Consider the following 25,436-nt stretch of genomic DNA (forward strand, 5'->3'; position numbering starts at 1 on the left):
TTTCAAGCTCAGGAATGAGCAGTAGGAGTATTAGCTACTGTACTTCCCCTCTTAGAATAAATAATGATATTAATCTTAAATTTAAAAATTTAGTATTTTGGCTCAATTGATATAATGCATGTTTTTATTGCAAGTGGTGGTTTCCTAGTAATGAAGTTTGAATTCAGACTATCAAATCTTTTGAGATTTTCTTGGGAATGGTCATCATTATAATAAAATCAAAATACATTGCTAGCTGTTAATAGTGAAAAACAAATGTTGCATCTTCTTGAAAAACAAGCACCTAGCTTAATTGATAGAGTAACAAATTATGTACACATTATTGACCTCTTGCAGAACCATTGGGATAAAGTGAAGCAAACTCACTTATGTATTTAATATTTGGTGTGATATTAGTTTAATACGTAATTTGTGAAACAGGCTAACTCGCATTCACTTGGAAAAATCCTTATAAAGGTTCTTCACATGAGATTCAATGTTTTGAGATGAAGAGAAAGATGGCTAAAGGATTGTCAATTTTGTAATAAACAGAATACTGAAATACTCTGAGTTTATTAGTTGTTGCTTTTTTTTCCTGTTAATTTTATACTTTTTGTATTTTTATTTTTTTAGATAATTCAGAAACTCTTCCTCGAGTCCAAACATTGAACTTTTGCAAGCCACTTCAGGCTTCTTTTAAGTGTGGTGGTGGTTATTACACCAAGCAACGAAATTCATCTGTTACTTAAAGACAAACATCCATGGTAGGAGTGAGATTTGAACCTGCGACCTGTTAGTTGGAGAGCAGATATGCTAACCAGGCTAGTAAGTTATCAAGGAAAGGAAGATTAATAATCAATGCTAAACATAAGATAAACTGCTTGAATGGTAGTTGAAGTAGAAGCTGGCATAAGTCGTATTGTCCAGTTTCTTATTTTGAAATCTGTCAACTACTGGTAGTTATAGTTGACAGATTTCAAAATAAATTGAAAATAATAACACTACCACATATATTTCTAGAAAGGAAGAACCTAGTATGGATACATTGTGATAATTATCAGTCATGTTTTTTTTGATTCAAGAAAACACATCTGGAGATAATTAAACTTTATATTGATAACTGATCTTTTCCCATGGTCACCAAGGCATTTTCATAGGTATGTGCAGGCAGGCACAACTGCAGCAAGACCTGATTAAAAATATAATCTTAATATTTGAAGTGCTGCCCTTTGATGGTCTGATGAGGGAGATCTTAATCATTCAGCTTAGATGGTCTCATGATATTTTTGCATAAACAGATTAGGCAAAAATAGACTTGCCTTATCTAAATAAATTTGGCATTTTCACTCCCAGAAAAATCTGAGAGACATCGTGAGAGTGTAAGCAAAATTATCAAGATCCCTCGCTACATACCCACTTAGGATATTAGAATTATGCCATTTTGAATCTGATCATTTGCCTTCTGCAGACATGCCTATGTGCTGTGCATATATATATATATATATATATATATATATATCTTTGTGTCTATGAAAATGCCTTAATCAGATGAAATATGGGTTCTTAATTCAATAAAGAGATTTAATTATCTTTAGATATGGCTTTTCCTTGAGGTAGAAACATAACATGAGTAAAAAAGAGGTACAGGCATTTTTTTTTCCCCCCCAGTCATTAGAGAGAGAAAGTGACATCAAGAAAAACATTCTTTCCTTTTTTGAGACTTGAAACATCATACAGGAAATGAAATAAAATATATAGAAATGTTTCAGGAAAAGTTGAAGAAAAGAGTAAAGCTAATGTTTAGCAGGGGTTTTCTCCTGGAAACTCTGGTTTTTCATCCCATATACACACAAATCATCCCTTCAGAACACGTGCAATTTACAGACAAAAAATACTAGTTGTACTGGTGGTGGAGGTGGGCGGTAGATGGCGTTGATGGAGATGATTCATAGTAGATGTTAGGCGTAGTGGTTGAGAAAGTTGTATCAATTGAGACAGTTGTAGGTGTCCTCCAGCAATGAGTCTTCGGACTCCTTGGAGGTGTCAGGAATAATGTTTAGTTCATGAATTTAGCTAGTGAATTTCTGTTCATGATGTCAACTTACTAACTCTGCATTCACAAATTTATATGAAGAGAACATACAAATGTCATTTTATTATTGATAGTGATATTTTCACAGATTAAACTTATGAGAGTATATATATATAGGTCATTTTAAAGAGTAAGTGATTTTTTAGTTTTACAGAAGATAAAAGTTGGTAAGGTAGGTATGAAGTGGATGATTGAAGAGAATAATCATGTAATACAGTGAAAGAAGACATTATGGAGGCAACATAAGATGAGTGGTAATACTCAATGCCACGAGGAGTACAAAGAACAGGCAAAGGAGAGTTTCTTGGTGAGGATGACAAAGAGCAGTATGAGCAGCAGTTAGCTAATGAAGCAAAAAAAAAAAGTGATTATGGTAGGATGACACTGATTGAAGAAAATAGTATAAAGATAACTGCTGCAGAGATATGTAATGAGCAGTTTATAAAGGTCTCATCCTTGGGAATGTAACATCATGGGGAGTTTGAGAGCAGTGGATGATGAGGGGATATATGGGAAATTGAGCAAACTTAATAAGATTGTGGGACATGATATATCACCACATGTTTTGAAGGAATGTGCCAGGGAGTTGACATCTGCCTTGGCATATTTGTTTAATATGAGTCTTACATTGGGTTAGGTTCCAAAGGAAAGCAAGATTGTACCACTTCATAAGGGAAGTAACAGAACTCGAGCATCAAATTATAGACCAATCTGTGTGTCAGGTGGTGTGATTAAAGTGTTGGAAAGGTTAGTAAGAACCAGGATCCAGAATTGGGTTGACAACAGTTGTATTATCTCTGATAGATTTGCTAAAGGGAGGTAATGTTTTAGTAATCTACTTACTTATTACAATAAGGTGATGGTTTCCTTGGACAGAGGAGTGGGATACATAGTAGTATACTTAGATTTTATGCAAAGGCTTTTGATAGACTACTGCAAGTTGATAGTCAAACTAGAGAAGATTTGGTTGGATTGGAGATTGGCTGTCTGATAGGAATCAACAAGTTGTGTATGGGGAGCAATATCCCAGAAGACGAAAGTCACTAGTGGTGTGCCTCAGGAGGGGGGGGGGGTCTGTTTTAGGGCCATTGTTTAACTTGTGCATTTAATAATATGGGGAAGATTTGAATGTGGGTTGTTTGCAGAGGATGCAAAGTTTGGGAAAGACCTATGAGTACAGCAGATGTTGTGGCCTTACATGAAGACTTGAATGGACATATGAGTAAAGATGCCAGTTCAATGTTACAAAATGTACAGTTTTAAAATTTAGATGACAGATGAGATGTAGAATTTAGTCTTGGTGGGGGTATTTTGTTGGAGGTGGAGGAAATAGATCTTGGGGTGATGGTGGATAAGGAGCTAAAAAGATACATTGCCAAAATTGTGAGAACAGCTAATTCTGGCAACTATGTGGAGGACATCGACTTGTAAGGAGGTCCTGGTTCCATTGTATAAGGCTCTGATTAGGCCACATATGGATTACTCTGCACAGGTTTGGTCACTTGGTTTTCAAAAGGCAAAGAAATGTTGGAAAGAGTGCAGAGGCAATTGACTAATGTCTGATCTCTGGAATGTTGAATATGAAGAAAGGTTGAGATGATGCAATTTACAGTCAAGTGGGATAGGTGGAAGAGGGATGATATGATAGAGATGTACAAGTTGGTAAGGGGTTGCTATAGGATTAACATTGATGAGGTTTTTCATAAAATTGTAGGAGATCTTCTCACACCCTCTTATACATCCCTAGAAGCTGTATAAGAGGGTGTGAGAAGCAGGTTTTTTGCATGAAAAGTTGTAAATGATTGGAATGCATTGCCTGAGAATGTGGTGTCTGCAGAAATTGACAACCAAGAAGCTTCAGTAAGAAACAGTGTTCAATTGGAAAAAAGCGTTCGGTAGAGTTGTATACTTTGGCCTTATCTTTTTAATATTTATAGTGAATACATTATGAGAATGGTTAACTTAGATAAAGACCCAGCTGTAATTAAGATTGGTGGCATAAAATAATTTGGCATATGCGCCAGAGGGGGGGGGGCGGAACCCCCTTTCGAGTCATCAGAATTCAAGGACCAGTCTGGAACTTGGGGGATTGGATGCTGTAGGTGTTGGAGGACCCCCCTTTCGAGTCATCAGAATTCAAGGAGAACCAGCCTACCCGTCCGGAAGTCGGGGGGGGGGGGGGGGGGGGCTTTTAAATTTATAACAGTCCCCCAGTACTGTTATAAATTTAAAAGGAACCTGAAGTAGCTGATGTTTGATCAGAAGTATTTGAGTAAAGTTTGATAGTGGATACATCGTATAATTCAGAATTCCCAATGACTGCTATGGAGATAGCATGAAATCTGTCTATAAAAATGGAAATTGAATTAAGTTCCAGAGAAATTTCCCTACTGTTTCAGGGAAATTTATGCAAGCATACTTGAGACTGCAAAAATTGAGAGAGAGCAAACTGGGTTTAGGCCAATAAGGATCATCAGAACAATTTGCTCCTTGACAAAAAAATTGAGAAATCATAATATAACAAGGATCTGATTAAGTTTTATTGATCTGGATAAGAATTACGATAAACGACTAAGAAAAATAGCTTTTCAAGATGCTGTAGTTGGTGTAAATGGAATATTTTGTAGAGCAGCAAAGCCTAAAATAAGTCAGCCATCAGTGTAAGGATGTACAAGAAGATAGTTTGATGTAAAATCAAGTGTAAGGAGAGGTGTGTGTGTGTGTGTGTGTGTATATATATATATATATATATATATATATATATACACACACACACACACACTATCATCTCTTTTATTCATTGTATGGATGAATGTTTCTGTATCATGATTAGCATTAATCATGATACAGAAACAAAAATGTTAAAATTCTAAATTAACCTTTTCACTGCTGAGATAATAGAAATCATTCCAAACTCTCCTTGTTGACTTGTTTTCACAATTTTCTTTTATAATTAAAATTAAAAAAATAATATGTGAAACCTCTATGGATTCATCACAGGAGGACACCTCACTACACATTTCTCTACTACTTAATTCTCTCAATGGCATCTCACCCTAACAACAGTATTTTTTTTGTCTAAATTGTTTTGATGGCCAATTTCCCTGTATGTGGGATGAAAAACCTGAGTTTCCAGGAGGGGGGTGGAAAACCCTACTACCTCCATATGAGATCAGCTAACTCACCTTCAGTTGAAAAAAGCCCATATAAAGATTTCTATTGCCACGACAAGAATTGAACTCTGGCCTCTCCTGATCAAAGGGCGCATGAACTGTCATTCTTCCAATTGCACTATGGAGACATTTAAAAAATAACATGTAGAACTTAGTCTATTTGTTTCAAATTATGGTTAACCAAAATAATGACACAAATTGTAATTATTGTATGTATTTTTATACAATAATTACCATTCAGAATTTTAATATTTTCAAAATTTACCTATTGCATGAAATTTTTCAAAACAGGGAGCAGCACATTTGTCACACATCCCTTCTCGCCCCCCCCCCCCTTCATGCAAGATGATTACACTAGCATGGCAGTACTTTTTTTTTTTTTTGTGTGTGCAGGTGGAACCAATGTATCTTTTAATCTGAGGGATTGGTTACTAAGTGATGAGCATCCCAGTTTAGTGGTTATTCTCAGTGTCTGAAAGATTCCAAAAATTTTTCTTATGAGAGCCAGTTGAAAATCTACAGGGATGTTTTCCCTGTTTGTACATTATCTGAAAATTGTTGTCCAGGTACTCTACCTCAAGAACTTATCTCTAATACGAAATGGAACTTAATGTAAGATAATGCCATTGCATAAGGGTGGTAGCAGACTGGAAATGTCTAATTATAGGCCAGTTTGCATGTCATCAGTAGTTGGTGAACAGAGGATTGCTGCAATAATGAGAAGGAACTGACCTGCAGAGATAAAAGGGTTATCATTCTGTTGTACAAGTCTCTGATCAGACCACACCTAGACTATTGTTCTCAGATTTGGTCCCCAGGATTTGAAGGGGATAAATTAACTGTGGAAAGGGTACAAAGGCAGATAACAAAGATGGTTTCAGGACTGTACCATGTTAGTTATGAGGATCGGCTGAGGGAATGTGGACTGCAGAGTTTGGTGGATAGAAGGAGAGGTGATATGATTGAGACTTTTAAACTGTCGAGAGGTGGTTACAGGATTGACACTGGGGAGTTCTTTCGCTTGGTTGAACAGCGGGAAGGAGTGATGACGAGGCCATTCCTGGAAGTTGCGAAAGGAAACTGTTTGCAAGAGGGTGAGGAGTGGTTTCTTTGCATGGAGGGTGGTTGAACCATGGAATGCATTGCCTGATGGAGTGGTGAGAGCGAGAATGGTCAATGAGTTTAAGGAGTGGTATGATAGATTGTGTTTCTCAGGGGGGAGACCTCCACTCGATGAGTCTTGATAGACTTTGTGTTTCTTAGGAAGGACCTCCCATGATGAGTCTTTTGACTTCATGGAGGCCTGAATAATAATAATGTCTGAGCTGTCAACTGTTCCTGTATACTCATTGTGCAATACTTATTCTGTTACACAATGAGGCATCATTATTGACAAATTAATCTGCCTTTCTCTCATTCCTGATTTCATGAAATTTTCATGAGTAGTTAGCATTCACACTTCTTGCTATTTTTACTATTCCTTGAAGAGAGGGATCATGTGACACATAGACTGTGAGATTCCTTCTGCTATGTGCATCAGTACAAATATATTTCTCCAGACAGCAGCTGTAGACATAGTACTTGAGTTGAACCGAATTGTATTCATAACAGAAGTCAGCATTTGCTAATAAAATTCAAATATATTTTAAAGTTGTTTTTGCAAATATTTTTTTAAATGTAAATTTATGCTCGAGAATACTTTTCAACACGGATGCCATTTTTAAAATGCTTCAGCTTAAAAAAGGTTAAGTCACTACTGCCAGAGATTTGGTAATTTAAAAAAAAAAAAAAAAAAAAAAATCGGAAGCAAAACACAATAGGTAGACATGTCGGGAACATCTACTGCATTCTCAATGGCAAAACACATCAGTTATTTAGATAATTTTTTAGTGAAGGTAGCAAATTACATGCAGAAATAATATAAATTAGTATGGTGGGCAACCAGTTAATTTATATGGAATAAAGAAATTAACCAAACACTAAACTAATAGCATTTAACTTATATAGATTAGAGAGTTGGTTAGAAATAAAGCAGTTGGCAGAATCACTTGGTCAAGTGATTTGTGTGTCTGCTCTTCAACCAACAGGCTTAAAGTTCGAATCATGCTGTCGGCATGGATGTTTGTGTTTGTCTCTTTAGTGGGAGGTGAATATCGTTGCCTAGTGTAAGACTACCATCCCACTTATTACAGGCCTAAAGTGGCAGGAACAGTTCTATGCTAACTACTCATGAAATCAGGAAAGAGAGACTGGCAGATTTATGTGCCCCTAGAGAAGGGTTTCTGGACTAATATATATAAAATAAGCAAAGAAAAAATAGGAATATAACTCAATGAAATATATATATAATAAGCAAAAAAAAATAGAAATACATATAAATCAATTAAAAAAATATAAGCAAAAAAAAATAAAAATACATATAAATCAATTAAAAAAAATAGGGGAGAAAAATCAATGATACAGATGTACTATTGGTTTATAGAAAACCTTTCGTGGGCGGGAGCCATAAAATATAATATATATCAGTGAGAAGATCATATTAAAGAAACAGATACTGGGTAGGAACTTGAACATTATACATGAGCAGAGCAAATATAAGGTGGATGATCAGTGAGAATTGGAGAGGAAAGGTTAACAAAGCATGTATTTATTTATGTTACTTTCACCCATGAAAGGTTATTTACAAATATATAGTACATTTAGTACTTTGTGTGGGCTAAGAATTTTTTTTTTTTTTTGTATTTTTATTAATTATATATGCAGTCGACCCTCGAACTGCACAGGTCCGCTTATATATGCGGAATTTTTTACAAAAAATAAATATACTGGAAATTGTTTTTGGACATTTGCAACAATTTGAAAAACTTGCATACAAACTGCGTAGCCTAGAAATATCGAAAACATTAAGAAAGAGTTAAGTGTCATGAATTCATAAAGTAAATGTAGATACTAGTCTATTTTATCATTTACTACCATAAAATAAAATATACAGATCTATTATTAAAAGATAAGATTTATCAAAAGTTACGCACGCTTACAGACTATACAATATGCCATTCACAGTTGGGAGAAATGTAAACAAACATAAATATGTAGTATTAAATCATCACTGCATAAAATTAACTTATTAATTAGTTAAATTTATTTAATTATTTAGAATAAAATATAAAAATTGTATAATTCATTCATTAGTGTATAGGCTAGGCGACCGTGAAGCAATCATATTGCTACTGTTTTGTTATCAATGCATGAATAATTATACCTGTAAATAAATATGAATTTCTTTTTCATATTATCTTTTCATTTTTGATGTCTAGGGTTAGTAATACATAAAACATCTACAGTGTTTTGTATCATATAATAAGACAATATTGATGTAGGTACTGACAGGCAGATGATTCGTCTTGTATACAGATGATATAAATTTATGGTATCGATAAATACAGTGCAATGCAGTACTGGAAATGTATTTTCTCTTCCTTGTGATTTTCTTAATAAAATTTTCTTTTCTCTAGCTTACTTTACTTCTAGTAGAAAGGCTTATATGCTGGTTATACATAATTAATAATTGACTTAAGGAATTCACAACGTACAATAGAATATAAATTAAATTAAACTTCAATATATATTTCCAAAATATTTTGGCAACGTTGCCATTTTCAAAGGAACTTACAATAAAGACACGCAGGCACTACATACAGTAAATGAGAACGAAGCAGGAAGCTATCGTTTCTCCTAAAAGTCCTGATGATGCCCCCTAGCAGGCCATGTAGGTATTCTTGGCCGTTGGGCTGAAGGTCTCCTGATGTATGTCTCCCAAATTTGGGGCAGTCTCATGCAACCAAATTTGTTGAGGTTTGGCATGTTTCTTAGGGCTGAGGTAAGTCTTTCAAATTTGAACTTGCTATGGTGTATTATTGTGGCTTTCTTCCACCATATTCTGTGGCATGTATCCAGAGCATGGTCTGCAAGACCAGAGTGGCTATACTGGTGAAAATGGATGTAGTCCTTGTGTTCTGAAATTCTGATATTTGCTGTCCATTTGGCCAAAGTAGGACAGCTTACAGCTGCAAGGGACCTGGTATACACTAGGTAGGTCTAGGGGAAGTGGTTGATCTTTAGTGGAGCGGATAAGGGATATCTCTGCAGGTCAACATCCTTCTCAGTATTGCAGCAATCCTCTGTATTACCTTCACCACCTTTGCAATTTGCTCCCTGAATTTCAGGTTTCTATCAATCATCAACCCAAGATCTCTTGTCTCCCCTACTTCCTCCAGTACAACTCCTCCAATAGAGTATGAAGCATCTCATCGATGTGTCCCAAACCTCAAGACCTTACATTTTGCTGTATTAAACAAATATCCCCATTCATTTGCCCACATGTCTACTCAAATCCTCTTGCAGGGCTACCACATGTGCACTATTACTAATAACCTTTCCCAGCTTCACATCATCCGCAAACAACTGAATATCCCCCTGCAATCCACTGATAGTGTCATTGATATAAAGGTTAAATGATATAGGTCCCAGTACTGAGCCCTGTGGGACCCCACTTGTAACCTTTTGTCTCCTTGAAACTGCCCCACCATACACAACTCTCTGATACCTATCGGATAGTCTAATTAGTTTTACTTAGCTAATGTATTATAGATATCTCCTTGTGTAAGACTATTATTTTTAAATTTATGGACAAGAATAAGCTCAGTCTTGCATATTTGTTACTGAGAATCATCTTTACTGAGTTTACCAGACCAAACAGAATTTTTTTCTAACTCCTGTATGGTGATCTTACGCCATGCAATGAAATTCATCTACCATCTAAAGACAAACACATACATGCCCGTGTGGAGGTTTATACTATTGTAGCCTATTGGTTGGGGAGCAGGCACTCTGTCCACTCAGCCAACTAGGCTCTCAAGAAAGTAGTTTAAATCCTCTAAAATACAGAGGCTGTTATTTTTGTGGTCAAAAACAACATCCATTAACTGCTTCCATATTAGTATTGATAAGTACCTTGTAGCTAGTTAGTCATATAATCACACATCGTGGGTTGAGGAAGAAGCTAGATTTTGTCCTCCTTTTGCCCTCTGAACTGCTGTGTGGCGTTGTCTTCTTGATGGTGCACCCACCTTTAATTGACCAAGCAGCATTGTGCTAGAACAGTTGTTTTTTTTTTTTAATCCAAACTTCTGAAAGTTTGTGAACCATTCTGCTACTAATGGCTCGCAAACACTTAAGAAAGTTTGAGCGTGGTTAGTAGTTGGAAGGGGATCAATCATTCGATGCTGTTGGCACACTCTCCCTTGATGAGTCTGGACTCCTGGGAGGTGTCACATAATAATAATAATAATTAGTACTGTGGTACTAAGGGTTAGACAATTTGGAAACCCTTCTCGACAGACAAACCATACATACCATGAGATTTGAATCCACAACATATAGGTTGGAGAATGGGAGTGCTATACACTCAGCCAACTAGGCAATTCACAATCATAATAAATGGAGATTTTTGGAACTTGCTCATAGTGAATTTTCCTCCCAATTCCGCCAAATGCACAATATGGCTTATTCTTGTACCACATTTTATTAAGACTTGATTTTGTTTGTTCAAATGGTTGAGATAAACCATTTTTCATTGTAGGAACAGATTTGTTTGAAACATTTAGAAAGATTCTTTTCTTCTTGCCAAGCTTATGAAGATGCCAGTCTCTCTTTACTCAACACTGTGAGTGTTACTGGCTAGAATGGGTTTATTGGCTGCATCTGGATTGATTAGAGGTGGCCATCAGGAACAAGATCAGTCTTTGAGAGTGATACCACTAGCTGAGAATCTTTTTAATTTGCCAAAATGTTGTGTTCTTTATTGCATTCTAGCCTTTTTGCTTCATAGATGTTTCAGATTGCTTTGGCTGCAGTACACCCGAGTTTGAACTAATTTTTTTTTTTAATTAGATTACTTAGCCAATCATTCTTTCATTTGCAAGTAAGTTAACTTGATTCATACAAGGATAAGTAGGGTTCTATTCTGAAAAAGTAGGTTTTTGTATCCCAGAAAATAGGCTGAACAATACAAAAACAGAGTAAAATGATTTATACATTTTGATTTGGCTCTTTGATTTGGTGTATATTTAAATACAGTATTTGTGTATATGTTTACCGACACAGTAAAAAAAATATTTTTATTGCTAGTCTGGTTGGCTGAATGGTTAATGTACCTGTTCTCCAACCAACAGGTTGCGAGTTCAAATTCCACTGCAGACATGCATGTCTGTATTTGTCTTTAAGATGAATTTGTCACCCAGTGTGAGACTACCATCCTGCTTGTTGAAGCCTGAAGTGGCTTGAAAAAGTTTCATGTTTGATCTCAAGAGCAGAGTTTTCATTGTGTAAAAGTGATTTAAAAAATCCTTTGTCTGCCCATTTGCAACCATTTGTGGGCAGGAGTCATCACATGAAAATAATAATAGGGCTAAAAGAGCACCAGAGGTGGCGCTCTTTTAGCCCTTTTATTTGGAAATCAGCAGGCATCTTGTTCTCTCACCATTGCCAAAGTGTGAGTGCATTCCTTTGAATGTGCTTGATAAGAGGTGATGTTCCTAAGTAGCATTTATTTGTATGTACTTGTATATGTTCAATGATCACCTCTGCTGAGTTTCAGGATTAAAAATCCATGTTTCTTCCAGGAGAAAAAAAAAAATCCTGTTTATCTGTGTTAAAGATTATCAGACAACTTGAGGGAGGAGGAGGGGGAAAAGAAGAAAAGATCCTAGAAAAAGTTCTAGTTAATGATGCTCAATTCAAATCTTTAATGGTTTAGCATCATGAAAATTAACACAATACTGCCCAATCCATTACATTTAAAGTAGAAATACAGTATAAAAATTCCAAAAACTTTTGGGTCACCTACATAAGATATAATCTGAATTTTCATGAAAATTTCATTTTTCTTCTTTCATATGAATAAAATTAACCATTATTCTTCTATTCACTTGTTTTTAAATTAAAATGTCAAATGGATATGCATTTTATATAATTAAAGCAGAGAAGTTTGAATGGAAGTAATATATGTAATATTTTGACATCAATACATTCACAAAATATAACAGCACAGAAAACAAGTATGCTAGCTTTGTACTCAGAAAGCTAATTATTAATTTAGAAATCATGTAATGGAGCAGTTTGAATGATTTATGTTGAATTAAAAGTCTCAAATGATGATGGCTGTGATATTTAGAATACATTAAAATAATGAAAGGTTCAATGGCACTTGCTGGGATGGTTTTTTAGCTTGCAATATGGAAGCCAGATTACATAAAAGCTAGGAAATATCTCTTAAATCAGTGTGTATGCTTTCTGCTGTTTAAGATTTAAAGGAGAAATGTGTGAATTTGAATTATCTTAGAAGTAGCCATATTGAAAATTTAGGAAAATACTGTGACCATAATAAACACAATCTGTTGGAAGTTGGTATGAAGAGTAATACTGCATATTTGGTTTACTTATTTGCATATGAAAAATTTGTTTAAATTAGCAGGTTCTAGAATACCATATCAGGTTGCTATTCTTTCAGGTAAAAATATAAATGTAGTCTGGATTTTAGTTAGAAGCATTTATTAAAACATTTAAAATAGTAAAATCAAGTTCATAAGTTACTTTTATGTTTTATGCAGTGATGCACAGAAGCCAGTCTCAAGATACAGGATTGAGAGGAAGGACTTCATCACCTGGTGGTAGGCAGGGACCATACCGACCACTCTTTACAGCTAGTACTAAAGTTCCAGGTTATGCAACAATCCTGAAACATGATGAAACAGGTCACATTCAGATTGTTTCAGAAACTGAAAAAGGTGGTGTTGCAGTAGAGAGACGGCGAACTAGTAGCAGCCCTCTTGCTTCACGTAGGCCATCTCCAAGATCCAGAGATTCATCTCCTCGTCAGAGAGTAAGTAGTGGGTCTGAAGAAATTCCATTAGAAGATATGTCACGCTCAAGAGGTTCTAGACATAGCAGCCCAAATTTGCGACGAAGAAGTAGCTCTGGCTTACCCCAGGTAAATTTTTGCAAGTTTAATTATTCTTTCAGAATTATTATTTACTTTTTCATGTGTAAAACATATATGTTGTATGAGTTCAAGTCTCTCATCATTGGCTTTTTGAGCATAAAAGTGGCACCGAGATTCAACAGAGAGAGAGAGAGAGGGGAAGAGAAAAGATAGAGTGAAATAATGACATACGCACACTTTTTGGTCTGTTTATCATTTATGTCAGGTCCCTTGAGAGGGAGGGAGAGTGATGGTTTAGTCATTCTGAATGCCTAAAAAAGATGGACTCTCAAAGCGTTTCTTGTAGAAATTGAAAAGAAAAAAATATTTTTGTCAAATTTTGAAGTGTTTTAAAAATAATTCACATGAGGTTCTAGATTGCCAAATGTTTGTTTTACCAGCTAGTTTTTGTTCATGTCAGAACTATATTCATTAGCATATCACTTCTTGGTACTCTTTTTCATAATACAGTTTTGATAATTTTATGTTGAATGAAACAAAATGCTTTCATATTTCAAATTCATCTTTAACTCTTTATAATTCATCATCTTCTGGGGACATATGTTTTGAAGTCAGGTTGAATTTGTTGATAGTTGTTGCACTTGCTAAAGATTTCAGTGTAGACTAAGCATGAAGCTAAAATTTTTGTGTCCAGTTGCAGTATGTAAATTTTTTCCCTTGGATAGTGAGTGGGCATGTTGAATGAAGTTGGGGATAAAGAAATTTCATTTCAAGAAGAATAATAATTTCTGTAACTTGATCAGAGCAAGTAGGAGAGTAAAAAAAAGTAGTTTAACCATGGAAAAGATGAAGTTTTGGAGCTTGTCCTACTTGGCACCAGTGCCATAGGACATGAGAGTGCCCGAGAGAAGAACATTCATGGGACAGAAAGCTTGCACACAGTTATGGTCCATGTTACCCAGATAAGAAATGACTTCTGCAATATACTTAAAAAGAAAACTGGTTAAAGAAGATCACATGTTACCATGATATTCTGAACTAATGGATGATTTGCATTAGATCATTGCTTGCAGAAAATACTTCAACTTCTCTCCCAGTTTGATTATCACTGGAATTGAAAAATCTAATCTAGTTGAGATTAGATTTTTCTAATCTAATTGAGGTTGGATGTTAAAAGAAAGATGATGTTATATCACCTTTTAAGTTTGGATAGTTTGACACAGTTGCAGATTAATTAATTACAAATGAAAATAGATGGTTAAGAATAAACAAGAACAGCTCAAGCCAAAGAAGGTCAAAAAAGAATTCCATGTTCCACAAGCATTCTTGTGGAACATGGAATTATGCAGAATGTAGTTTAGAATATTAAAATATACAGTCCTCACTATTGTGGCTGTTATTTTTAGGTACAGTACACTCGAAATCAGGGATATATTTTGCTGTCTCTAGATGGCGCTGTTATAATGCTAAAGTTGGTGATGCAAATAAGGAAATGATTTTTTTCATTTTTTTTTAATGGTTTTTGATGAACTTTTTTTTGACATTGTTTTTGAGAGTGACTATTTTTTTTATAGCTGTGGTGATACTGTACCACATTTTTCTTATGATTGGTGTTGGAACAAGTTTAATTAAAGAATAGATGCACACAGTAAGAAGAAATACTCTTAGCATGTGGCTTAGGCACTCTCTGCTATATATCACATTACGAGAACACTCCTAGTACAGTATCTCAGAGTAAGTGGTAGCAGAATTACTAGCTGATTGGGGAGTTTCCTGGTGCATTACCTTTATGTTCTGGCCTAAGTGCTACTTAGTGGCCACCTTACTGATTATACTATAATAGCTTAATGAATATGATTATCTATTTTGTAAATCAGCTTGTTTGTTCAGCAGTGTAAAATACAGAATAATAAATCTCTTACAATAGTTATTCCGGCTTCTTAGTTGATTTTATATTTTGACCTGTTTATTAGTCAAAATAAACATTTTGACTGTCTTTAGTCCAAATGTTTGGACTTGTTGTCTGCTAGTCCAAAATGAAAGATCTTCAAAAGCCTCCTAATACTGAGAACTTCACAAGCATTCAGATTTCTACTAGAAATTCCCACAAACTACATTTTGGCCTGTGTCTTTTGATCCACCATTGTTGCTACCTGCCAGCATCGAGATTTCTCAGAAAATATATGCCAATGCCAATTATCCCAGGGGAGTATGGTCTCCCTCAGGGGAAGACCATACTCCTACCGGGCACGTCCCACGAGAACTGAGAGGCTTCGGCATTAATAAGATACTGAAAGTTGGATGTTATGATCCATCCTTATTTTAGAAAAAAATTACCAGAGCATATGAAAATATAACTTTCTCTTGAACTCTCTGATAAAATTTCAAGATGTTTAAGATTTTTTCTATATTTGGCTGTAAAATATAAATGGATCCACAACATCCTCTATTATAGTATATTGTTTATTCCAAAGTAAGCCGTTTTTGCTCTAGACTAGTGCTTCCCAAACTTCTGGATGTCAGGGCCCCCTTTGCAAAAATGAAAATATTTCACCCCCCCTCGAAAAAAAATCATAATAAGAGATATATTATTATAATATTAATTGTATTTATATTCAATACAAAACATACACAGCAAATATATTCAAAAAATCAAATGCATATATTACATTTTTTGCCTCTTACCATTTGGTTCTGAAGACGATGCAAGCTGTTCTGGTAAAACATGAAATACTGTCCTTTTTTTGAGTCTGTTTCTGCTTCTTCTGATTGTTCGCGGGATTTTTTTTTTATTTTTTATCAGCCACTTATCCATCTCGGTTAAATTTTTTAACATAGAATAGATCAAATAATATCACCACTTACCAATACTGGCACACCACAGACTGATAACATGAAATTAGTGAATATTACCTGAATAAGGGAATCCCCGGACCAGGAACATTTTTCTCTTTTGTGACTTTTCTCCCTGTACGGTAATTAAGCCTAACACGAAACAGATAGCAAAGGCAGGTTATTAAAATGTGCATATGATTGGTGCAGTATTAACAAAAGATCGTGCAACCGAAAGATAAAAGCATAGCTGACAATTGAGTCGAAATGCTAACTCTCTTCAACCGAATTCCATATGTGAAACTGCCATAACATTCATTATATATATATATATATGACTTAGTTTTAACACTTTTATGAATTTTAACACGTTCAGTTGAATTTTATTGCTGCCTTGGGAAATCGAACTCGCACACATCTAATTAATAACAATAGTTTTTAGTTAGATACTGTGTTTGCCCATGCAACATATGGTTTTGTTTCAGTCTATATAGCATAGTTTCTGTATGAAGGGACACGTGAATCATTAATCAGTGTGTTTTTTTCCCAGTTGTCTCTAATTGCACAATTTGTTGAGAAATGTATTACACAGACTCCTCATACTTTATTCACTGGCATAATAAAAGTACTTGTTTTTATTGCCTCTGCAGTATAGTGGCTGTTAGGGAAGGCATGTTGTTTACCACTGCAAGCAAGTTACTATCTCCCCACACGAACTTGTTTAAGCTTTTTTTCATGTGTGAAGTAGTATATGCGAAACTTTTATTGGTAACAGAAAACTAGCTCGGATGACGGTGATAATATAAAACGAGTTTTGATATGTATATAAAGTCAATATCAACAGTCCCTGATTATGAACGCGTGATGAAAGAGACAGGAAGATTTGGAGCTTCCCTGGAGATCATTCGAAGTAAATACAATTAACCACTGCTTTGAAATGAAACATATGAATAAGCAATATTTACTAATATTCATTAAGCACCGAAATACGCAGGAAGCAAAGTTTGTGAACCAATACCAATGTGTGCATTTTTCCATTAAAATATAAAAAATAACAAAAAAGAAATAATGAATAATAAAAGTTAAATACTTTTCTTTTAAAATAAAAAAAAATCTACTTATTCTTAAAACATTTTAAATTTGTTTTCATTATTTCACGGCCCCCTCCCTCAACAAAACTTATGGCCCCCAAGGGGGCCGCGGCCCACAGTTTGGGAAGCGTTGCTCTAGACCATAATATTTGATTATGCACCTACCAAGCATACACTTATGATGAATTTAATAGGATTGTTATGGTATATTTAATGAAGGGTTGTTGCTCTCTTAAAGTTTCTGTATGGTGGAAACTGTTCGTTCTTATCAAAGACCAATACAAGCCAGTGAAACGTAATCACTGCCCTAATAAAAGGTGAACCAAGTGCAAACCAAGGCAACTCAGATGCCAAAGGTTATGTTCTCATAAACTCCCTGGTAAATTTTTTAAAGTTTAAGTTTCTTTCTGCATGTGGCTATAAAATATGGTTGGATTAATGACATTCTCTTTTTCAATATAATCAAACTGTCATTAAATTTTATAGGGAACGTTTATTTAAAAAAAATACATGTCATGTCATCTTCCTTATACCCTCTTTTACCTTGCGGTGTCGAGGGTCCATTGATCATCGGACCTCACTCCGTTTACAGGATAAGGTGGTCAGCCTTATGCCCCGGTGTATCCTATGGCCTGTAGTGTTGAGTTCTCAAGGCCAGTTTTGCCTGCTTTGCGGGATGAAAAACCCCAGAATAAACTGGGGAATAAACCCTGCTGTCCACGCCCAAAACTTGGCTATGGCTGAGGAAGATCCTTCAAGCTCCTCACGTCACCAACAGGAATCGAACCTAGGACACTCCTTCCCCAGGCATATGGTTGCAAAGCGCATAGCCACTAGGCTAACCGCGCGGACGGTTTTTTTAAAAAAATACGGGATAAAAAATATGAACAAATATTGCACTTATTTCCTCAAATAACATAATAATAAGAGTAATGGAACTTTTGTTTTAAATTGTGAAATATAGAGAATAATTATGGATTTATTAATCAAAACGAGTTTGCAATAAATTATTGCAGGAAAAGAATTTTCTTCATAAATATTTCCCCATCTGAAAAAAAACTTTTGACAATATGCTGATATTTGGTATGGAAAGACATTATCTCTGAGAAATTATACTGTGAATTAAGTTTATTCTTCATTAGCCTTGGAAATATTTTTTGAGCAGTTGAGTACGGAATGTTATCCACTGCAATAATTTCATCCATAATGTAATGCAAAGAGTTTGCCTGTTTGTTATCTCCATCCTATTTTTATATTTTTTAGATTATTCATTAAAGTCAAATATCATTTGCTATTTTGTTGTATTTATTTCAGATTCTGACTGCTTACCTGTTCTTGCATTGTGGTTTGATATTTCAGTTTCATTTGGCTTTACCAATTCATTGTTATGCTTGCATTTTTTACATGATTAATCATAGATGTGTACTTCATTTTCCTGTGTCACTCAGATATTTTGTTGTTTGCATATTTTACAAATTTTAAATCTTCAGATATCATAAAACTTCCAAATATTGATTTTTTTAAAAAAAATTATTTATGTCCCAAACTGTCCTCTTTTTTAATATTTTAAGACAAATTTTACTAACTCATAATAAAAAAAAAACTTTTAAGACTGCATAATATAATAAAATAAAAACAACAATGAAAGTACCTATAGCAAACGCAATAAGCCTTTTTATGAAGTTTTGACAAGATAAGGAAAGGCTTTTCCTAATTTGTTTGTATTTGTTCTGTTATGATGCACATAACAGAATTTTTCTGCTTTGGCTAGCTGAATACCAAATATTTCTACTGATTCAGCCAAAGCCGAATACCAAATCAAAACTGAATATTTGGCACATTTTTGGGATTTGCATATAGTTAGTAGCTGGGTGGGTGAAAAATAGCATCTTGAAAGAATTCCTAGTTTTTTAGATGCTGAGGACGCTATTGATGTGATGTGTTTATGCCAGGAGAGACTGGAAGTAAATATTAGTCTAAGCAGAGATCTGAGTCTGAGCACAGTCCCATAATGCTAAACACATAAGGATATGTGCTTTGCATTATGGGATATTAAGGCAAATGATGTGAAGTCATTAACCTCTATATACAAGTAGTCCAGTTGTGAAGTGACTTCATGTGCAAACATTGTTTACTTACACTTGGATAAAGGATGAAACCAGGAATATAATTTCTTGGCGTCTTTAACTTAAACTGTGAATAGGATTAGTGATGATTGAGAGTAGGTCATTTATGTACAGGAGAAAGAGGATATGTAAGAGAGCAGAGCCTTGTGCACTCCTGCATTGATGGCAGAGCTAGAAGAGATGGAGCCATCCACATTGACATGCAGTGGATAGTCAGTTACAGAGAGCTGTAGGTAGACCAAAGGAGAGCAATTTGCTTGGTGGGCCTTGATGCGTGGCACAATCAAAAGCTCTGAAATGTCAAAAGTGACAATACCTATTTCTCTGAACCTTTTCATGGCACGTGGGGGGATAAGTCAAGGTCTGCTAGGGACCTTGAATGGTGAAATCCATACTGGTGGACACTGATTAACTGGTGGGCATCTAGGTAGTATTTGTTTATTTTGGAGAGGATTGAGATGATGGCAATTGGTCAGAAGACTTCGCTCTCCCTTTTTTGAAATAGACTTAGATATATGATTGCTTCCATACATACTGGGATAAGTATCAGCTGGGTATGAAAGATTATAGAGATAATAACGAACAGGTATTAGCTCTGGAGTACTATGTTTGATATAACTGGTGAGATGCCATCATGACCGAAGGTATTTTTAGTGTCCAAGTTATTTAATATTCTGATATCTATTTGCCAAAAAACCAAAGGAGACATGGTGCTCATATTCTGGTATTCTAGGAAGTGATTTGCTTTGGTCATCTATGTAGAAGTCAGAATAAAAAGGGATGCCAGGAGGTCAGCTTTATCTTTGGGCACAGGCAAACAGAAGCTGTCTAATGGCTTTAGCAAGGGACCAGATGGCACAGCTTCCACTTGGACAGAAGGTAAGTTTTCTGCTGTTAGCCTCTATGAAGTCAGATTTAGATCTGCTGCTGCTGATGACTGTTTTTCATTTATTGCATGCTTCAGCATAAGTCAAGTAAGAAGCTGATATTTTCAACTTATTTGGTATGCTTTTTGTTGAACCATGGCTTGCAAAATGACAGGAATTTGGGATAGAATGGGGGATGAGTTCTTCATACTAGTGAGAGTAATTTCTGTGACTCACTCAGACCACATGTTTGGGTCAGAGAACAGAAGCACTAGTCAGACCATAGAGAGCAAGAGTAGAAATTCTGGTCATCCCAGTTGGCATTTTGTGGTGTCAAAGGACACGAAGTTGGGAGGGATTGAAGGAGAAGTGTTTTGTTAGAGAGGAGACTTGCACAAGATGGATCCTAGTTGCCAATAAGGATCTCCACAGACCCGATACCAATAATGACTTCTACAGTGTATCGGGAAGGAGAACTGATTAAAAAGAGATCAAGAGTATTGGGAAAGTGAAGATAGATAGTTATCAGGAATTTAGGTAGGTAGATGTTTTATTTGTGTTATGTCATTGCTTATATCAAAGACTTCTGCATCTTGTCCAGCTTGCTCAGTGGTGTTGGAAAAGCAGAGCCAGTTGGAATTGTGGACATTGATGTCATCTTATCTAGTAAGATGACTTCACTATTTGAATAGCTGGATTGCAGATGGTCATGTTCTGCAATCCAGCTATCCATCCAAATAGTGAAGTCAACTTACTGGATGATTTTAGCATCCACGATTCAGGGTAGTCAGGGTGGTTTTTTAGGTTCAGAAACTAGTAAATGCAGCAGAATATTACTAAATGGGGAAGAGGAGGTCAAAAGCAGGGATTCTGAATTAGCCATTCTCTGGCTAGCACTGTCTGATCTCACAAAGGCACAGGTGCCATTCTTGGGGCAAAAGGAGTAATGAAGTGTGTAATTAGGACATTGAAGGAGGACAGTAGTGGAAATAGCTACAATTTAGGTTTTCTGTCAGAGTAAGAGGTGTGGTCTGGATAACTGTAAGTGGTAGTGAATGTCGTTTATGTTGGTATATATGCCAAAGATATTAGTAAAGTGGATATGAAAGTGAATTTTTATTGTGGATCTGGCCTGATTTTTGTGTTGTACTTGGTCTGCTTTTTTGTTGGAATCCGTTTCCGAGGGAGATTTATTTTTGTTGCAGTGTCACTGTCAATGGGGTGGGGGGGTGCAATGAGCTGAGATACTCTTGGACATGACATCTACACAGAGAGCAACCGGTCTTCTGCCATATTATGGCTTAGAGAGAGTGCATCCCATATATCACTACTCAGACCCACTCTTCAGCTGTAACACCTAGCAAAGTATATGGAGTAGGATTATGCACCAGTTGACCAGGAAGCATCCTGATTAATTATTATTGATAGGTTCAGACCTATACACAATATTAGCAGTGGGTCTGTGGCTCCAGTGTTTATATTGATGTATGTTTGAAGGAGGAGGTTTGGGTTTCTAAATATGTATAGCTTGCCCTTGAATGGTATCACTTACACTGCATGGAGAAGGGGTGGGGACTGAAATCAAAATCCCTGCTCTGGAGACCAAACATGACATTTACTTGGCATTTCTCCAAACAGGAAAATATCCTGTTGCTGAGTTTGCCAGAGCTCCTTTTGTGGAAGCAGGCCATATCACAGAAAGATGGGTTGACTTGACAGGGAGGATGCATAGAGCACATCACCTGTCCATTGCAGGACTGAAGTAGTTGTTGTAGGAAACTAACTAGTAGAATGATTTTCCCACCCATCCAGGTAATTGAAGGGTCACTATAATTCTAATCCTTTGATTTTCTTTTATATGCTTATATGATTTATCATCTTCACCTTATGTGTTAAGCTGAATGGAATACCATGGCTAAATGATGTGGTCTCTTAGAAACCTAATTAATGCTCTGATAGAGTAGTTAATGTTATCTCCATAATATGCCATCCTAACATCATAATTTCCTGTGCTCTGTTATGCACACCAATGTCATCCTATAAATTTTTGGTTTGCATAGTTACAGTTTTAGAAATTAAATCTCATGTTAAGTTTAGTAATACTTATAATTATTTCTGTGACAATCATGTTGCTGTATTCTTATAATATAAAATTTTGAGATGAATGCCATTTGCTGGTGTATACACTCTCTAGGAATGTACCAAATGTTTAGACCAACATAGTTAATATTTCATGAGGAATGTCCTTTCTTCCCAATTGGTGTATTCTTTGTTAGAGCCCTCATTTGATCATCTCTTACATTTTAATATTTTAAATCGCTCCTTGACTACATCATCATCATCTATATCTTGATCTTACTCTGGCCCATTTTTTTTTCTTTCCCTGCCATTTTTGCTTTAATATCAATTTTATTAATGTTTAACCCTTGCCCACTCTTTAAGTGCTCTACCATCCTAGATTAGCCTTTTTTAGTCTCAAATATTTCTAATATTAAGCTCTCTTCTGATATTTTTGTTTTTAATATGGTTCTTCCATTGGTGCCATCTGTAATTTCCTCTCTGATCAGTTGCTTTATTTCTAATGCGATCTATCTCTGATCAGTTGCTCAACTTTAGATCCATGTATCAAAATCAGTTTGAACATCTTCACTAAAAACTGCATCTAAGTAGCTGAAATAAAATCTTACTGTTCTGTACATTCATTAATGAGAATGCAGTTTGTATTTTCTGTGTTTCTGCTATTTTTCATAGTGACATGATTTGCATATAAAATTTTTCACAGCCATTATATAATTTATGTGAAGATTTGTAACAGTCTTATTTAAAAGGATGTCATCTGTGTCCAGTAAAGAATTAAGCTTAATATCTCTTATTTGAATATCAGGTTTACTATCACTTTCATTAATAATTTGGTCCATAAGGATTATTAAATAACATGGGAGATAATGTATAATCCTACTTTACTGAATTTTAAAAACAAACCATCTTCCCATTCACCTCTAGCTGCTGATTTTCAGCTTACATATTAACTGTTTATTACTATCTAAGGTGGTTCCATTTACACCATACAGATGTAGTGTTCCAAAAAAGTTTTTCTACTGGGATTTTTGAGATCAATTTCAAAAATCCTTATTCTGTTCTTGCAATTTCTTCACTCTCTACTAAGATCAAAATAGCTGTTTTGCTTTTCTTGAGCATGCTTGAGTAAATCTATCTTGGAACACACTATAGAGTAATTCCTATAAAATTATCTTCTTTTTTTTTTTTTAATCTATAAACAGACAAAATAAGAGCTTTTTGTCTATCATTCAGGATTTAATTTTCTGAACAACTCTTCACTGTAAAACTTTACACTGCCATATTTAAGCATTTCAGACTGTTAGCATCTATCCGGGTTGCATTTTCACATTTAAGTTTCCATTGTCATTTTCTACCACTAGTATAGTACTGGATATTTTATGTTATAGTTCTACTGCTGGCTATTTCAGTTAATAATTTTTCAAATAATTACTTGAGACTTCCAGAATATCATTATCTTCATTTTAATTTGCTTTTTTTTATTCTTTAATTTTTTTTTAATGTTTAGTGCTGTTTTTTCCATTTCTAAACCTTCTTAATATCCTCCAAAACATTTTGCCACATTTATCTTCTTTATTCTTTCTGAATTTTTCTCTGTATTCATGCTAGATTAATAGTCATTAATTAATTTAGTTTTTTACCTGGCCACATAGAGGTATCTTGTTTAAACATTAGTTCCAGTTACAATTTGAATTGTTTCTACAACAATCTAATTCAGTATTGTCTGTTCACAACAGTTGTAAATTGTGCTCTGAAGATGCTGGTTAGAAATTCAGTATCACCAAAACTAAATCCGTGATCATAAGCAAGAAACCAATTCTTAATTCAGTACTTTCTTTAAATGGGAAACAAGTAGAAAGAGTGACAAAATTTAAATATCTCGGATGCTGGTTAAATGAAGAATGCAATATCCAGAAATGGAAATAAAGGTTAGAATTGAAATTGCAAGAAAAAATTTTCTCCTGATGAAATCAACACTGTGAAATCACAATTTAAATTTAGAGCTTAGAGCATGCATGGTTAAATGCTATGTATGGTCAGTACTATACGGTGCAGAAACTTGGACCTTGAAGACCACATTGATAAAAAAAACTTGAAGCCTTTGAGATGTGGTTATACAGATGAATGTTAAAAATTCCATGGACAGCAAAAATGTGGACATTTTTGCTGGACATCAAGGAGTACTGGAACAAATTGGGAAATCACGTGAATGTTCAGATACCATAAAAAGAAGAAAAACTGCATATCTTGGTCACCTACTTTGTAATGAAAAATATAAGATACTTCAATTGATTATAAAAGGGAAGATAAATGGAAGAAGAGGACAAAGAAGACAAAGAAAATCTTGGCTGGCAAACATCAGACAGTGGATTGGCATGAGCTCTGAGGGACTGTTCAGAGTGGCTGAGGATTGCTCAAAATTTGCCCAGGTGGTCACTGACCTCTGATAGGAGATGTGGCTTGAAGCAAAACATAGCAAAACTATCATTCTAAGCTCACAAAGATTGCCTTTAATGAATAGAACAGATTATTTTCTTCTTCTAAACAATATTTTGTGAGATTATGAGATAATAGATGGGCCATGGTGATTCCTTCAGTTTGTTTATAGTTTATTCTTTCATGTCAAATACTCTTGAGTTAACAATAAATTTAAAAGTTAATCATTGTTAAGTATGCAGTTATAATCAGTTGCATTTAAATTTCCAGTTGTTCTCTTAGTTTTATACACTAACAGTGTTTTGAGATACCCTACACAGAACTGTCTTAACTATTTTAGTTAAATGTTCAAGTTTCTCACTGTGGTCAAGTGTTTTCTTAAGTAATGCTTTCTTTGTGTTTTGGCATTCACACCCTAAACTTTTTATTTTCAATCTTTCACTTTCCCCTAATAATGATATTTGTTTGTCTACAATTCACTTTGGGAGTTATGTTAGAACTTCAGTATATTTTTTAGTGTAATATTCATTTTTATCCTACTTAACACAGAGGTAGTCACTTTCTATTTGAAATATCTATATGCTGGACCAATCTGAAAATATAACATAATGAACAGCAATATACTCCCCCCCCCCCCGGCCACACACACAAATACACGCACTGTGGATATGAGTTTAGATCTTCAATAATACCCAGCTTTTTCTTTCTTATGTCAGCTGCTCATTCCCCCCCCTCCCTAATGAATCTGAACATTCTTCTG

The 25,436-nt window shown here is 35.1% G+C and overlaps 1 protein-coding gene across 1 annotated transcript in view; it reads left to right on the plus strand.

Annotated features, from left to right (window-relative positions):
* ema (C-type lectin domain containing ema) overlaps positions 1-25,436 on the plus strand; it is a 335,572-nt gene that overhangs the window by 307,904 nt on the left and 2,232 nt on the right. Inside the window, exon 22 of the mRNA XM_090407474.1 lies at positions 12,915-13,294. Within this exon, the coding sequence (XP_090263600.1) occupies positions 12,915-13,294 (380 nt within the window). The remainder of the gene's footprint in view (positions 1-12,914; positions 13,295-25,436) is intronic.

The sequence above is a fragment of the Typopeltis vanoorti genome, chromosome 17 (assembly GCF_054136105.1).
Source record: "Typopeltis vanoorti isolate ZY-2024b chromosome 17, IOZ_Tvanoo_1.0, whole genome shotgun sequence".
NCBI lineage: Eukaryota > Metazoa > Arthropoda > Arachnida > Uropygi > Thelyphonidae > Typopeltis > Typopeltis vanoorti.